The sequence below is a fragment of the Phocoena sinus genome, chromosome 5 (assembly GCF_008692025.1).
Source record: "Phocoena sinus isolate mPhoSin1 chromosome 5, mPhoSin1.pri, whole genome shotgun sequence".
NCBI lineage: Eukaryota > Metazoa > Chordata > Mammalia > Artiodactyla > Phocoenidae > Phocoena > Phocoena sinus.
The window spans coordinates 48,217,127-48,233,818 of NC_045767.1; the positions used below are offsets into that span (position 1 = coordinate 48,217,127).

Here is a 16,692-nt window from a genome sequence, read left to right on the forward strand (position 1 = left end):
TGATTGGAACAGTTAGAAAACTGTCTTCTAACTAAAATTGAACTTCAAACTAAAATTTCCTTCTTGTTTTGATGACGTGTAGCAGCAGATTGCTTTGAGATATACGTACACACAGCGATGAAATGTTTTGGAATTGTTCGTATACATTCCGTGGAGAAAAAGGTTCTGACTCCTTTTATATGAAAAAGTCTTCCTTTATCATATGGGGTTTATAAAATTTTCTCCCTCTCTTACTCAGTTTTCTAAATCTATTTTTACTTTGAAATTTAAAATATTAATTTTTTTTTTTATGAAGGGCTAGCATTTGGAAGGCTCTTAATTATGGTGGATTTTATCTACAGCAAACAAATATATCTCAGCCATTACACTATCTCTTTTTCTAACCCTGGAATTTTTTGTTTGTTTGTTTGTTTGTTTGTTTGTTTTTATGATTGTGGATGTCTCTTATACTTTTTTCCAATGTTTGCTTCTTATATTTTGAAGCTGTGTTATTAGGTATATAATTTTTTTTAACATCTTTATTGGAGTATAATTGCTTTACAATGGTGTGTTAGTTTCTGCTGTATAACAAAGTGAATCAGATATACGTATACATATATCCCCATATCCCCTCCCTCTTGCATCTCCCTCCCACCCTCCCTATCCCACCCCTCTAGGTGGTCACAAAGCACCGAGCTGATCTCCCTGTGCTATGGGGCTGCTTCTCATTTGCTATCTATTTTACATTTGGTAGTGTATATATATATGTCAATGCTACTCTCTCACTTTGTCCCAGCTTACCCTTCCTTTTTTTTTTAACCTTCACCTGAAAACTCTAATATTTTTCCTCCTTACTTTTTATAATCTGGTTTTAATAGTCCCCCCTCTTGTTTTAGGAGGAAGGGCAACATTTGAGATGTGTGTTGTTTGTAGTTTGTCAAATATATTATGAGGTTCTTGTAATGAAACACAGAAATTATTTATCCTAGAGACCTAGAAGTTTACAGGAAGTACACATTAGTTTATTGTTTGTCCACTGAAAACAAGAAAATGGCCAATTTTAAACGTTTTAAAACTTATGGTTTGACATCTGTCAGTGGTAGAATATTTCCCTGCGTGAGAATCTGTCTCTTTGAATGAAGGAGGCAATTATGTTGTGCCTTAATGGACTGCTAGACCGTGCCATAAAAACCAATTAGCTGCTAAGTCAATGTAAATAACCATTTAAGCTTCTTTTCAAATACTCTTTTTTTGGAACAAGGTTGGAAGTAAATAGATAAATAAAGAAAAGCAAGCAAATCCATTGTACATGTCATTGTTCAGCTTTCTGTTGCATATGTTGTAAATGATATGGTTTGCCATATGTAGATTAAGTCATGGGACATTGCAATAAGGAATAATACCTGCAGTATTGCTATATTATGTTTGAGTTACTTTTGCATATAATATTAAATATGTTTTCATCACGAATTCTCTTTGTTTTGTAACTTTTTGAGCATGCATTTCCTAAAAAAATAGATGGCCCACTTATATCTTTTTGTTTTGTTTGCTTTAGCAGGAATAGTTATCAATGAAATTAACTGCAGATTCAACACAAACTAAGTTACAATAAAATATATTTAAGGGCTTCCCTGGTGGCACAGTGGTTGAGAGTCTGCCTTTCGATGCAGGGGACACGGGTTCGTGCCCCGGTCCGGGAAGATCCCACATGCCGCGGAGTGGCTAGACCCGTGAGCCATGGCCGCTGAGCCTGCGCGTCCGGAGCCTGTGCTCCGCAACGGGAGAGGCCACAACAGTGAGAGGCCTGTGTACCGCAAAAAAAAATAATAAATATATATATATATATATATATATATATATATTTAAAAGCCATTAGAACAATTAGTGATCATTATAAGTATTCTAGGTTCTGAGACTTTAAAATAATAAATGAATTTTAAAATTTCTAAAGAAGCTTTTTAATTATATTAAGCGATAGAATTAGTTTGACCACATTTGTAAGTTAATGTTATTGACATTTCAGAAGTCTCAGTACTAAATATCTCATTTTTAAAAAAACTTATATTGAACAAATTAGTTGGAAATGTAACTGTAAAACTGGGCACTTTATCAATAAAACGTCCATGAGGGTATAAACATATCTGCTTTTGATCACCATTGAATTCCAATTATGTAATACAATATGTTGCACAGGACCGTCATTAAATATTTGCAGATTGAATGAATGAATGAATAATTGCTGATTCCTTATTTTCAAGAAACTGAAATTATATTTACGAAAAGTAATTGTATGATCTAGTTTTGCATGACTGTTGAAAGAAACCTGCTAGACACTAAGAATTTTTATTTTTTCTTATATCGCATTATATTATTTTGAGAAAATCTTTAACAAAATGAAATGATGTTTCATTGGCCTGGATTTGAAGAAAGTCCTTTAATCAAGAGTATTCCATCTATAGCTTGTTTTTACTATATTTTTGTCGATTACATTTTAAACTTCTTAAAATCCAACTACAGGAATGGATCACAGCAAAAAAATATGTGTCTCTAAACCGTCAATTCATAATGTTCTAATCAATAATGTAATAGTGAAATGATTAAAATATCCTTTGCTATACTTAGAGCTTTTGAAAAAAGTAACCCTTTTTTAAGACCTAGATAAATAATCCATATGAAGGAAATACATATTTGCTTCATGAGTTTATTTCTTGTCTTCTAGGGTAAATCTACCCCTTAGGGGCCAACAACTTGGTGGAGGAGGGATATGTGAAAAATAAATAGAATGCAGTCAGATAAGAGCAGAGGAGTTTAGAAGAAAATGCCCTTGAGCAGAGAGAAAGATACAGTTAACTATACCTAAGAAAGTAAAGGAAAGCTTCAAAAGGAGGCTGTGCTCTAGTCATCTTAAAATAACTAAACAATATTATTAATATTGATGTGAAATTATTATTAACTTCAACGGCTAACAATAAGGAATGATTAAGGAAATATGGCACATTTTCACAATTGAATTGTCATGAAAACATTAAAAATAATGTCTTCCGAAAATTTTAATGATATAGGAAAACATGGATGATATGATGTTTAGTGTAAAGGAGTCAACTCAAAATTCTCTGTACAGTAAGATTTTAATTATATATAATAAATATGCGTGCAGAAAAGCTAAAGTAAGATTCACAGATCTGAGTACTGTAATATGAGTGATTTTAATTTGCTTCCTTAACATATTTCGTAAATAGCTTAAGTTTAAGTTTTTCTTTAATGTGAACAAAATAACTTCTGCTTTCTGGACTAATATTGCAAGTTACAGAAAAGATTTAACTTTTTGTGAGAAAGCAAGGTACAGAAACTTGGGGAATAACTCAATTTGGAGGACTAGAAAATGAAGCCATAAATAGAAAGAGAAAAGCAGAGCGAGAATCAGGAACATATAGTGTCACATCCAAGGGAGGAAGGATTGTTCACAATATCATATGCTACAGTGAGTTCAAGAGCGGCGAAGACTGGGGAAACCCATTGCCTTTAGAGACAAGGAGGTCAGAGGGTGAACACTGAGACTGTTGAAGAAAACATTATATTGTAATATAAGGCCTTTGAATCAGAAAAGACCGTAATTTAAGCAATTTGACTTAACCGCCTAGTGATATTTTATTTATGTTGATCTGATGTCCATTAAATGCTTGTAATACATATAATGTCAAAGTATTACCAACATTCAATAAAAATGAATCACTGTATATGACACATATATAGCCTATATATGGCCTCTCTCTATATATAATATTTATACATAAATATACCAATATAAATGTATATACATATATGTGTATTTTATATATATATATTTTTTAATTTGGGCAAGAAAATGGAGCTCATGCCAGGTATTTCAACAGAGGGATTTAATATGACAAATGAGTTAAACAGCTCTAGAAAGTGACACAGATTAGAAAGCTGCTTCCACCCCCAGGGCTACAAAGAACTAAGAAGTTGATGATATACAAAGTTAGGAGCTGGCCCTTAGCAGGAGCTAAAATTAAGGAGGAGATGAGACCACTGCTGAGGACATATCCTGAGGCAGAAAAGGGGAGAATACCCTGGCTTCTCCCTTCGTCCCACCTTGGGTCTCCCACCAGTTCCTCTCACTGATGAAGTCTCACAAAAGCCAGTTAGCAACTGAGCCTGGACTAAATGGTTCACAGGAGTCAGCTCTCTGGGATACAGAGCAGAAGCGAGGAGAAGGGATGGGAAATGTGTATTAGCATATTTACATGGGTAGAAATGAGGCTGAGAGACAGCATTTTTTGAAGGACTAAAATATTTACCAAAATACCCTGTGAAATATGCTGTCTTGTGTCTTTCATAACTAGATGGGTAAAGTCTTGTCTTTCTTTGATAGCAGAACCATGGAATAGTTAATGTTAGAGGGTTATTTTCACCTCTCAGATTTTAGTGCATCATAAAAACATGGCAGTTGTGTTTAAATGCACTTTGCTGCAGTGGTTTTCACATGAAATATTCACATAATGGATTGACAGAGTCCAGACAGTTTTACTGAAAATATCTGTAGCACTTATAAATTTAGAATATAGGATTTTTGCCTCAGAAGAAGCTTCAAAATTAATTTTCTGCATATAACAATTCTTTCAAGCTATAATATGCTTTCTGTAGAGGAAATGGTTTGTAAAATTTAGTATTCAACCATAATGTCTTTTGTGGAAGAGTTATGGTTATCTCTAAAACATGTTCTACATCTTTTCAGTGTTACAACGTATTTCTTCCTGATATTGAAGTTAGCAAAACGTATTCCCAACTTAGCTTCTTACAGGTGTTCTTTCTTTTATACAAACTCCAGACTTAAATATTAATGAACTTGTAATGCCTAAAAAATCAGAATATTTTTATTGTTTTTAGAGTTGCTTTGTTTTTATTCCCAATCTTGTACCACATTTAGGGCAGAGCACAATTAATTTTAGTAGCCTTTTTTGAGAAAAAAAAGAAAATCACTTATAAAGCATATCACCTTTGCTCTTGACATGGCTTGAATTAAACATATCTGGGAGCTCACATTTCTATTTAAAACTTAATTTTTTTTTCATTGCAGACGTTTGGAACAGAACTCAATCAAGGTCATTCCTCCTGGAGCTTTCTCACCATATAAAAAGCTTAGAAGAATGTGAGTGAATAATATTCTGAAATCAGTGTAATTTTTAAAAATTATACAAGTCATGACCATGCGAAGACATCCATTTAAGTATGAATAAGTACTCGACAGATTAAATATTAAATGATGTGACTATCTGTTGCTAGTTCTATAATATTGTAATGTTAAAAGCTAAACTCTTAATTTTTTAAGTTCTCTGTAATTTAGCATATTAATTCACACTAGTGTGAATGTACGTGGTCATTATGCAATCAAATTCTTAAATATTCTATTTTCAAAAATAACACATGCCATCTTTAATAATAATTTAGGAAAATAGCCAATAATTGATTTAAAAGTGTGTTTTTTTTTAATTTAGGATGCTTCAGATGTTTCATGTTGCAAATTTTATATATGTATTGATAGGTGCAAAACTGACATGCAAAGGCAATAAATAGCTTTCTCCTTCAGGAAATCTCACTGATATTCTATTTAGTTTAACCTAACCTATTTTTAATCTTAGCGACCTGAGCAATAATCAGATCTCTGAGCTAGCACCAGATGCTTTCCAAGGACTACGCTCTCTGAATTCACTGTAAGTATTGACCACATCACTGAAGGAAGCAGCATGCACAAGGAATAGTGGCACTAGTTTTAAATTTGGAATTAAGGGATATACTCTTTCAGGTTTTTATTATGAATTATTAATAATAATTAGTATGAATCTTTAGTGAATTTCATCATTTTTATGGAGAACTGCTACCTGCCACTAAAATTAGCCAATTTTTAGGGGTATATATTTTAAGGTTTGACAGTTCTGCTGTTTAGAGAGCAAGAGTATGAGCCCCTTTTTGGACAATGTTTTCTTTCTGAAGTAAAGGGAAAATGTTTATTTTGGAGTGCTCTGGTCAGTGTTGTGTTGATAATCCTTAAGCCCATAGCTGCTGTCACTGGGGACAATTACAGTCCCCTTTAGAATGATGTTGGGCGAAGTCTTGCAGAGAACAGTGGAAGACGACCACTGAGAGGGCCCCCCAACCCCTGCTTCATCACCTAAGGACTTCCCTGACAGACCAGCTTTAATCTCTCAAAGAACAAAGATAAGAAAGTATGACAGCTTTTTAATGTCAAAAGGACTTCCAGGGAGATAGCTATGTAAATTAAAGTGGTCCTGAAGTGAATTTATAAAGGCCATTATTCCTTCAAACTTGTACAAAATCTTCAGAAGTCCACCGAGTAGAGTTAGCTTTTATTTCAAATTTTAATTTTAAAGTTTGGAAATGAAATCTGGTATTTTTTTAAGAGATGATGCTTAGAGAAGGGTTCTTATTGTTGTAAATTACTGCAGGGCACTTAGAAACTTCAGAAGTCAATGGTAGCCAGTGAGAATTTCAGGATACACATGTGTGATACTCAGATAAACACCTTTGGTTTATATAACAGTTTACACTCATACCAAGGGGAGGAGATGAACCAGCTCTTCTGGGCACATGGATGTTCAAGTTGCTATGCTGGTCTGCTCAGAAAACTGCAGTTTTCTTTGAAGAAAAAAATGGAAAACTATCACTTCACCTGCAGTGTCTGCCTAGGTTCATTTCTGTTTGGTTTTTGTTTCGGATTTTTATTTTAATAGATGAAGTCCAAGACCAGGGAAACAGCTATTGGCAGAAAGTGTAAAGTACAGTCATGCACTGTTCTCAGGGTGGGCTGTCAGATTCTAAAATTGCAAAGCGCAGTGCAAAACTCTATTAAATCACCCAAATTGTCCGGAAAGTACATACCATCCTGGACAGTAATACTATCCAAAGTAAGGATAGACAACCTCCCAGCCATACAAAAGGACAGAACAAAAGTCAAGTCAGTGTACAAAGTCTTGGTCCTTCAAGTATCTGTGCCTCAAAGATAACCATTAAATGTCAAAAAAAGAGAGAAATGGATGGAGAATTCTGATTTATATCTGCTTGCTTGCAGAGTTTACTGTTAAGTTCTACTGCCTTAATGATGTTGACACTTGTGGTTGTGAGAATTAAATGGTAAAAAGAAATAATAAGATAAATAAAAGAGTAATCATTTTAATTTTGTTAATCATTCATCACAGTAAATTACATTATATTTATTAAATATATATTTATTATAATTAATGATTATAACGTATGTACTAATCTACATATATAATAAACTAATGGCAAATTGGAAAAGAAATGACAACACATGTAAAAGAACTTGCTTGCTGAATTGGGATCTTAGTCTTCAAGATCATAGCTCTCATGTACATAGCTCTTTTGGAAAGCTATAGAAAAGCATTATCTTTCCTTGTAGAACTGCATTTCAGTCAGGACGCTAAGTCACTGAGGAATTTCTAGTTCAAATCATAGCAGTACATGGAAAAGTAGGAACCTTTTTCCAGAAGTGGAATACCCACTTCTGGAATGCCTTATAACATTATAAAACAGAAAAGCTAGGAGAAAATCAAATAGCTATGATATCACAGAGAAAGTCCATATATTATAACTAATATCATTTTCCTCTTTGTGTTCATGTTCTGAATTGGCCTTCCGAAGATTAAATTATTTACCCCTTCCATAAAATATATAACTACCCGGATTTGCAATCACCCTTTTCTTCATTTAAACACAATCATAAATTCAATAGAAATGTATTTGGGCCCCTCTTGTGTACTAGTCCCCACGTGAGTGAACGAAACACCAAAATCCCTCCCTTGTGGAGGTGACCAATGATAAAGTAAACTATGGACAGAAATATAGTATATCTGATGATACAGGTGCTATGAAGGAAAACTAAGAAAGGAAAGGGGATAAGGAATGCTAGAGGAGGGGAGAGCTGAAATTTTAAAAAGAACAATTAACAAAGGCCCCCCAGGAAGGTGATATTGGGCAAAGATCTGAAGATTGGGATTGTAGGAGTGAGCTCTGCAGAGATATGGAGAAAGAGCATTCAAGACAGAGGGAACAGGGCTTCCCTGGTGGTGCAGTGGTTGAGAATCCGCCTGCCAATGCAGGGGACCCGGGTTCGAGCCCTGGTACGGTAAGATCCCACATGCCGTGGAGCAACTAAGCCTGTGCACCACAACTGCTGCGCCTGCGCTCTAGAGCCCGTGACCCACAACTGCTGAGTCCACATGCCACAACTACTGAAGCCCGTGCGCCTAGAGCCTGTGCTCTGCAACAAGAGAAGCCACTGCAATGAGAAGCCCGTGGACCGCGACGAAGAGTAGCCCCCGCTCGCCTCAGCTAGAGAAAGCCCCACATGCAGCAACAAAGACCCAACGCAGCCAAAAATAAATAAATAAATAAAATAAAAGTATTAAAAAAACAGAGGGAACAGCTAAATACTGAGGCTCTGAGGTAGGAGTGTGCAGAGTGTTTCAAGACAGAGCAAGCAAAAGTCAGTATGACTTGAGGGGAGCAGATGCTTGAAATTAAAATAATGAAAAGGTTGCAGTTGTTGGTAATGGCAAGGTCTCGGGTACAGCCACGAGGGTAGAGGGATAAATATGGTGAAAGGTTGCTGGAAAAGAATCATGTTGGAGACTGAAATAGTGAGCCAGGAGTTTAAGTCTTCCAGAAAGGGGTGAAGTGACTTAGGTGTATGTAGATTAACTGCAAGAGGGATGCAAATAGGCCACATTTCTTCCTTTAAATGAAGTGTTTACTTGTACAAGTTGCTTTTATATGTCTTACTGCAGCTGTACTCAATTATATAGCCAGCTTAATTTAATCACTACATTTGCTAAAGAAGCGAAATATTTAAAGGTGGTATGTTGCCAAATACCTCCAATGCATTTTATTTAATAAATTGATTTCTTATTCAATTACCAAAATAGTATATCTTAGAGAAAACTGGATTTCATCTGTTGAGTGTTTTTTAAGGTCCCTCCTATTAAATTCATTAACATTTATTTATTTTTATTAACATTTATTTTGTTACGTATTATTATATATCACTATTATATATATTATATACCACTATTATATATTAACATATTTTATTATATAACAATGTATTACCTATTATTAACAAAATATCATTCAAAATACATGCATCTATGAAATCATTTTATCCTCAGGGCTTTTTATTACTTTCACTGTGACATCAACAAAATTTCTATAATATTTAATAATCATTTCTTAAGAACTTGGCGTACAAGTACATTTAGCATTGCCTCTAAACATTTTTTATTTTTCATTTACTGGTTGGATTTATATTATATTATAATTATATATATTTGTATTAACAAAATAACTTTATATTAAGTGTTATAGCAGTGCAGCATAGTGGCTAAGCATATCTCCTTTAGAATGCTGGATGGCTTGTATTCGAATACTGGCTCTAACTCACTGGTACACAGAGCTAGTTACTAATTTCGCTGTTCTTCAGTTATCTCATCTCTAAGATGGGGATGAGATTATTCCTCTCCTGGCTTTGTTAAAAACACAGAGTAAACTTTCAAGAGATATTACAATAAGACCATGGCAAATTCTTCTCCTGATACTTATCAATGTGTATGATTTTGGATTTTAATTATCCCAGGGAATTTTTATGCCCAAGATCCTCAGAATATGATTTTCCCCTCTTCTTACTTTTTCATTAACCTTTTACAAACTATTGTAGTTCACTAATTCTTATTTCCTCTCTTCACTAACCAGCTCACAAATTCCACAGGGGTCTATAGTGTTAGGCTTGTTTGCTGTATTTGCATTTCCTACAGGCTTTTCTTGGACTGATATTAACTGTCCAGCACAGTACCTTGCATTTACCACTGGTTTTCAGTGAAAATGTAGCGACCTCTGCTTTCTCTTTACTGTACTCTCTTTAAATTTGCTTAGTGTTTTAATTCTCAAGTACACGTGGTTTTTCATTTATAAGTAAGTATAGCTCTTTAACATTTATTTGGATAGTAAGTCTGCCCATTGCACCTTTTTCATGATAGCCATCATGTAGATTTCCAATTTGGACATTTTTTCTCTTTAGTAGGAGTTCTGTCTTCTGCTTTCAGCAAGGGCAGGAGAAGTCAAAGACTGGCCAGCAGTGGTTGCTGTATCTTACTGTCCCAGTATTGAAACACCAGAGTGAAACTGGGTTTAGTATTCTTAGCCTTCCTTCTTGTAGCAGGTAAAAAAGCTGCCATAAGATTTCCCTGTTGTTTCAAACGACTATAAAAAATTCTCTATCAGCATAATTGTACTGTATATAGAATGGCAAATATAAGCCATGTATAAGAAAACTGTAGAAAAGCTACCCAATTTGTCATTCTTGGTATTTGGAAATTGTGCATATTACTCATGTATTTATTTTCTTTTCACCTGAATTATTTTTATCTTGATTTTTAAAATTTTTCATTCCCTCTTATGAGTATAGCAAGATTCTCATTGGCCCTCTTGCAGTTTGTATCTTTATGTGATGATACTCCTTTCCCTCATTTTTATAGACTTTGGCCCTATTTTCTTGGCTGCCATCCAATTGTTCTGTCCTGGTCTTTGGACTTTTGATATTTTTAAATCCCTTTTTCCTTCCTACCATTTCGATCTCATTGTGTGTAAAAAAACTATTCAGCCCTAGTATTGCTATACCGTTTTGTAGAGAAATCTCATCCCCATCATATCAAGTATTTATTATAATATTTTTATGATAGTCCATATACCCAATTATACCTACACTTACAGATTTCCTACGTCCTTTTGTGATTTTCGTCTTTTTCTCCCCTGTACCCAAATTGTCTCATTAATAGTAAACATCTATTTTCTTATCATGATCTTAAAGGAAACAGAATGATTTGTTGGAAAAGAAAATGTTCACAGTGTAAGTATGGCACACTGTCTAGCTAGTCCTCCTTTTGTGCTATTTGAACAAACCTTTGAAACAAAAGACCCAAGTGAACAACCTACTAAATTACTCACCCTTTGATTCTAATGTGGGTTCCCCACAGTTCTTACACATCCTGTTTCCTTTTTAGATCTCGATGGGTTCAAAATGTGAAACTCCTTCAATATTCAAAATAGCCCTTTTGGGTGTCTCTTCGAAGCCATACCTTTTATTCATCTCAGTTGTATCAGCGGCTGGCACACGGGCCAATGGTGAACATTGAACAAGTAACAGCTGGATTCAGTTTAATTGGGCACGAAGCCTAGAACCTGGCAAAGTTCCTGGCACATAATGAGTGTACGATACCTATTGCTGAGTGCATTACTTGAATGATATTCAGTTGAATATCCCGAATTGGTGCCACCTTGATCTGATCATTTGTTCCCTAAAGCCCTCTGTTCTCTTATTCTTGACCTTAAGATATATATTATTATTGCTCTACCCTTTCTTAACGCCCTTACCTCCTTGAGCCTGACAATGTAGAATTCTCTCTTTTGTTCTTGTATTTTTAAAATTGTTTCTTCTCTAATTGTGTTAAGTTTTTTTAAAAAAATCTATATTCTACACAAATGAATTTTTATGTTATACTGTATAACTATACCACTGGAATCTATACAAATGAAATGTCACATTGTACAGTATAGCACCCAGCTTTATTTGTTCCCTTAAGAATTTTCTTCATATTTTGTAATATATCCCACCTCTCACTGACATCTTAAAAGGGAACAGCTTTTTCCTCACTCTGATTCATCTCTCTTGCATTATTTTCCTCCTTTCCAAACAGAAATCATGTACAGCTGCCAAACATATTAATTATTTTGATTCTCATTTTGGCTTTTTCCTCCACATTTTTTTTTACATCTTTATTGGAGTATAATTGCTTTACAATGTTGTGTTAGTTTCTGCTTTATAACAAAGTGAATCAGTTATACATATACATATGTTCCCATATCTCTTCCCTCTTGCATCTCCCTCCCTCCCACCCTCCTCCACATTTTATGACATCATTTATTTCTCTTCCAAAAGAATACTTCTGACTTTTTAAAGTAATTTATGCCCATCCTAGAGAATATTTTAAAAATAAAGATAGTATATATAGATTCAAATTCAAATGACCTCTGGACAGTAAGTCACTTACCATCTAGAGATTTTCCACTTTTTTTTTATGTATATATGTATATATTCTTCTAAACAAAGTTAAAATTATACTATAATATATTCTTTTGCATTATGCTCTTTTAAACTTAGTGTTGTATCATGAATACTTTCATTTCACTAAATATTCTTCAGAACATGATTTTTATCAATGTGAAATATATATTTAGCCAATCCCCTTCTTTGGAACTTGGATACACTTTATTTGTATTTAATTTTTCACTGTTATAAATTATTCCATGAACAACATTTGACAGATAAAATATTGTGTTTGTCTCCGATTTTTTTCTTAAACTCTTGAGAGAAACTACTAAGTTAAAATTTATATAAACATCTTTATGACTCTTGATACATGTTGTCAAATTGTTCCTCTAAAAATATAATTTCTGTCTTTTCCTACACATAATTGTGGTCCTCTGCTTTTGAGGCCTGAGAATAGAGGGGCATCATTGCAGATCTGTGGTCAATAGCCAACATGATGAGTCAATTATTTTCATTTATTTGCTGTTGAAATCCCCTCATTTCACCCTTTCTGTGAATACATTAATTTATTCCTTAATTTGTTCCTGTGCTAATTTATTACTCATTTTACTCTTCAAACAATATTCACTCATCAATCCAATGTTAGAACATCACTGTGTGTCAAAACCTAGGCACCAAGTATGCTGAAGTAATTAAGTCATGGTCCCTGCACTTTGTGGCTACACTTAGTGGCTAATCAGAGGTAGGGACATGACAATACATTCCTATTCATATTTCTTTGGGGAACATACATTTTAAAAATTCTCCTGTATCAATATTAATGATCACTGTCTTCACAAATCTTACATTTCTTATGCATATACATTATATGTTTAAAACGAAAATTTTACACTTATGTGGATTCCTTTCACTGTTTTCCATTATGATAATCCTAAACCTCATCCCTTTAAAGAACAGTAGGTTCCGCATTTGCTGTTCTCCTTTGTTATGTACTGTGTGCTCTCATTACATATGAACTGTGTGTGCGTGTGTGTGCGTGTGTGTGTGTGTGTGTGTGTGTGTGTGTGTAGAAACACATGACAATTTAACAGTGGACATTTCTATGAAAGGGAAATAAATTATGTTAATTTTTTTGTTTTTCTATGTTTTCCAAACTTTCTACCATAAGCTACGTCTAATCTATAATCAGGGAAAAAACATTTGCAAATTGAAGTTTGTTTACTCAACTATGGCTTTTATGACGTATGGAGCTTACTGACCTCCTATATGCCTGAATACATATGTTTGGCTGAATTTGTTTTGCTGGTTGATGTCTAATTTTTTTGTTTGTTCAAATCATGTTTTTCCAGTGTCCTCTATGGAAATAAAATCACAGAACTCCCAAAAAGTTTATTTGAAGGACTGTTTTCCTTACAGCTACTGTAAGTATTTGATTGTTTCTGATCTGTTGAACCCAAATATATATTTTAGCCAGTGTACCATCTCATATTTTCATGGAGGCTTCAGAAAAATTTGACCCAAAATGACATAGCTTAATGAAATGGAAAAGATTAGTCTAGTGGAGCTAACATTGATGATGGTTATTTATTTGAAGACACAACACTTTGAAATTGTTCCCAAACCTTTCTTTCCACATTGTCATAAATGTGGGCATCCTGGCTGTTCTATCATTTATAGTTTGTGGAATCCTTGACCTTTATGAAATTTCTCTGGTTTGATTTACCAATAATTGGAAAAGAGAAAGACCTGGTAATATGTTTATCCACCTTTGTCCAAAGAATCTGCAACAGTGACAATACTAGAATAACATCCCCCAACACAAAGACGGTGTTTAGTAGCCTAGGACAGAGTGGTAACACTCAAACTAATCTTTAGTGAGAGAATTATCTGTCAATTTCCTGGATTTTGTCTTTAAAGACCACTCTGCTTAGAGAATAGCTACAACTTATTTGTCTCGAAGAAGTATTTATAATACATATTTATAAGAATAAGACTTGACCCCAGATGTCTTAATTAATGCTCATATGAAAATGAGATTGATAAAATATGATAATACTAAGATTGTTAGTGTTGGACCATCAAAGTCTATTCAAATCACCAAACACTTATAGGGTATCTCATTTGGGGTACACACTGACCTAGCTACTGTGGATAGAAAGATGAGTGTGATATAATTTTTTCTCTCAACTAGCCCACAGTCAGTCTGCTTTAAAATTCTTAAGTTTAGAATGCTATTTTCTCTTTTGGATGTGTGTATTTGTTGGAGTTGGGGTTTGAACCACTTACTTGGTAAAAATTTATTCCTGGTCTCACAAACAGCCCAAAGGTTGATTTTTTTCCTTACTTGATAAATGTATGTTTATAATTACATCCTATTATCCACATTTTAAACCTTTCATTATTATGCAGAAACATATTTTATATCACAACACAGTTCACACATATACACATATGTGTCATACATATACACATATACATGTGTGTATGCATATGTACACATATACACATATGTGTCTGTTCATACAGACACACAAATGAAGCAAATCATTAACAAAACTGTTTAACCTCACTATGTATAGTACTGTCAATTCTGTTCCATTCTCTCTCTCTTCTTAATGCTACATAACTCAATAAATTGATTTTACAACAGACCAATCCGTCATGATAAATACTGACCTTTGTTACCTAGTGACTTTATTTGGGCATCAAATTATTTTTTAACCCTTCATTTGCAGTGAGTTAGCAAATATTGTTTCTGATCTTGAATAGGATGACTCTATACACATTATAGGTATAGCTAGGTACTATAGCCAAGTGTTGCCTATTTGTTATTTACTTTTGTGTCATTCTTTCACATCTTCTTAGCATTATTCTCCTCACCATTCACTTACATTCTCTTGCTACCACTGTCCTGCCTAGTACCAACACTAAAAATGGCACCTTTTTCTTTCCACACACACTTATTAGTAGTTGTTGTAACAAGTGGGTTGATAAACACTGGGAATCTGTATGTAGATAAACCTTACTAAAAAAGCCAGCTTTCTCCCTCTGCCTTAAGTTGTATCTCTAGACTAAGCCTGCCACAGCTAATGTGGCACAATTGACTCTTTATGGTTAGTTGAGAATTTGGTTAGGTTAAACATCTTAGATCTGCTTGAACAGATGAGATATTGAGAAGAAGTAGGTAAATGGAAGGAACAAAAGAAAGTAGTGTTCAGTACTTTCCCCCTAATTTCTGGGCCACCTGAATGTAAACTAAGTACAAAGTGCTCAGAACGGCACTTTCGTTAGTTGTGTCTTCCAGGCTCCGCATCTTTTCCTTGTCCTTAGCATTGTGCTTTCCAGCTCCTTTCTTAGCTCACTAGTTAGGGAACATGGCCAGTGGGCCGTGTGTTGTGGCCCCAAGTGGGGAGGTATAGGATTAATCAGTCCGCACCTCAAACCACGCCTCTAAGCTCTTAAGAAAGTACTATATAGATCACAGAGAAAGCCAAAACTGCAGTTTCTGAAGGAAGATAAAAAAAGAGTACAGCAGGGAGAACCACCACTAGAAAGTCCTGGCTTTGCATGTGCAGGGAATTGAGGTCTTAAAAAGGCAAGTAAAACTGGAATACCCTGAATTACAGAGATTCTGGTGGGCAAATGGGAAAACAGTTTTCAGTGTGTTAGATAAGAAAGCATCATACCCAAACCACATAGCACATATTTTTTGAGCTACTAAACATTTGTTAAAGTCCGAAGTATCAAAGCTCTGAACTGAATGGTGACAGAGAAAAAGAAGTATCAAAGAAAATTCTCTGCCCCTGGAGGGCTAAACTGTCTTTGGGCAAACATGAGGGCCTCTATAAAAGGCCTCTATTGCTGTACTTCTACACATTCCAGAGAATATATTTAATAATTTTTGTTGAATAAATGTATAAGTACCACTAGATTTAGGCAATCCAATCATTAGACATGACCCATGCTTTATCTGCCATGACCCCAAATCTTCAGCCTGTGATACCTCAATGATTACTTAATGTTAAGGGTAAAAGAAATGGATTTCTTGATTGGGTTTTTTCAAGAACAACAGAGTCTTGAAGATGGGTTAATGAGATACTACACTTTAATTCTACGACTATTTAATCAAACAGATTATTGAATGCCAACAAGATAAACTGCCTTCGGGTAGATGCTTTTCAGGATCTGCACAACCTGAACCTTCTCTCCTTATATGACAACAAGCTTCAGACCATCGCCAAGGGGACCTTTTCACCTCTCCGTGCCATTCAAACCATGTATGTATATAGGATTTGGATCAAACGTGATGACCATTGTATTCACTCTGAATTGGAGAGTTGAATTCATTGCAAGTCATGTGTAAAAGTGTTCTGTATGTGTTTCTGAAAGGCATTTGGCCCAGAACCCCTTTATTTGTGACTGCCATCTCAAGTGGCTGGCGGATTATCTTCATACCAACCCAATCGAGACCAGTGGTGCCCGCTGCACCAGCCCCCGGCGTCTGGCAAATAAAAGAATTGGACAGATCAAAAGCAAGAAATTCCGTTGTTCAG

General features: G+C 34.7%; 1 protein-coding gene across 1 annotated transcript in view; it reads left to right on the forward strand.

Moving 5' to 3' along the window:
• The window catches only part of SLIT2 (slit guidance ligand 2), a 123,152-nt gene that overhangs the window by 15,531 nt on the left and 90,929 nt on the right, over positions 1 to 16,692 (forward strand). Inside the window, 5 exon segments of the mRNA XM_032633268.1 lie at positions 5,081 to 5,152; positions 5,643 to 5,714; positions 13,489 to 13,560; positions 16,273 to 16,416; positions 16,529 to 16,692. Of these exon segments, the coding sequence (XP_032489159.1) occupies positions 5,081 to 5,152; positions 5,643 to 5,714; positions 13,489 to 13,560; positions 16,273 to 16,416; positions 16,529 to 16,692 (524 nt within the window).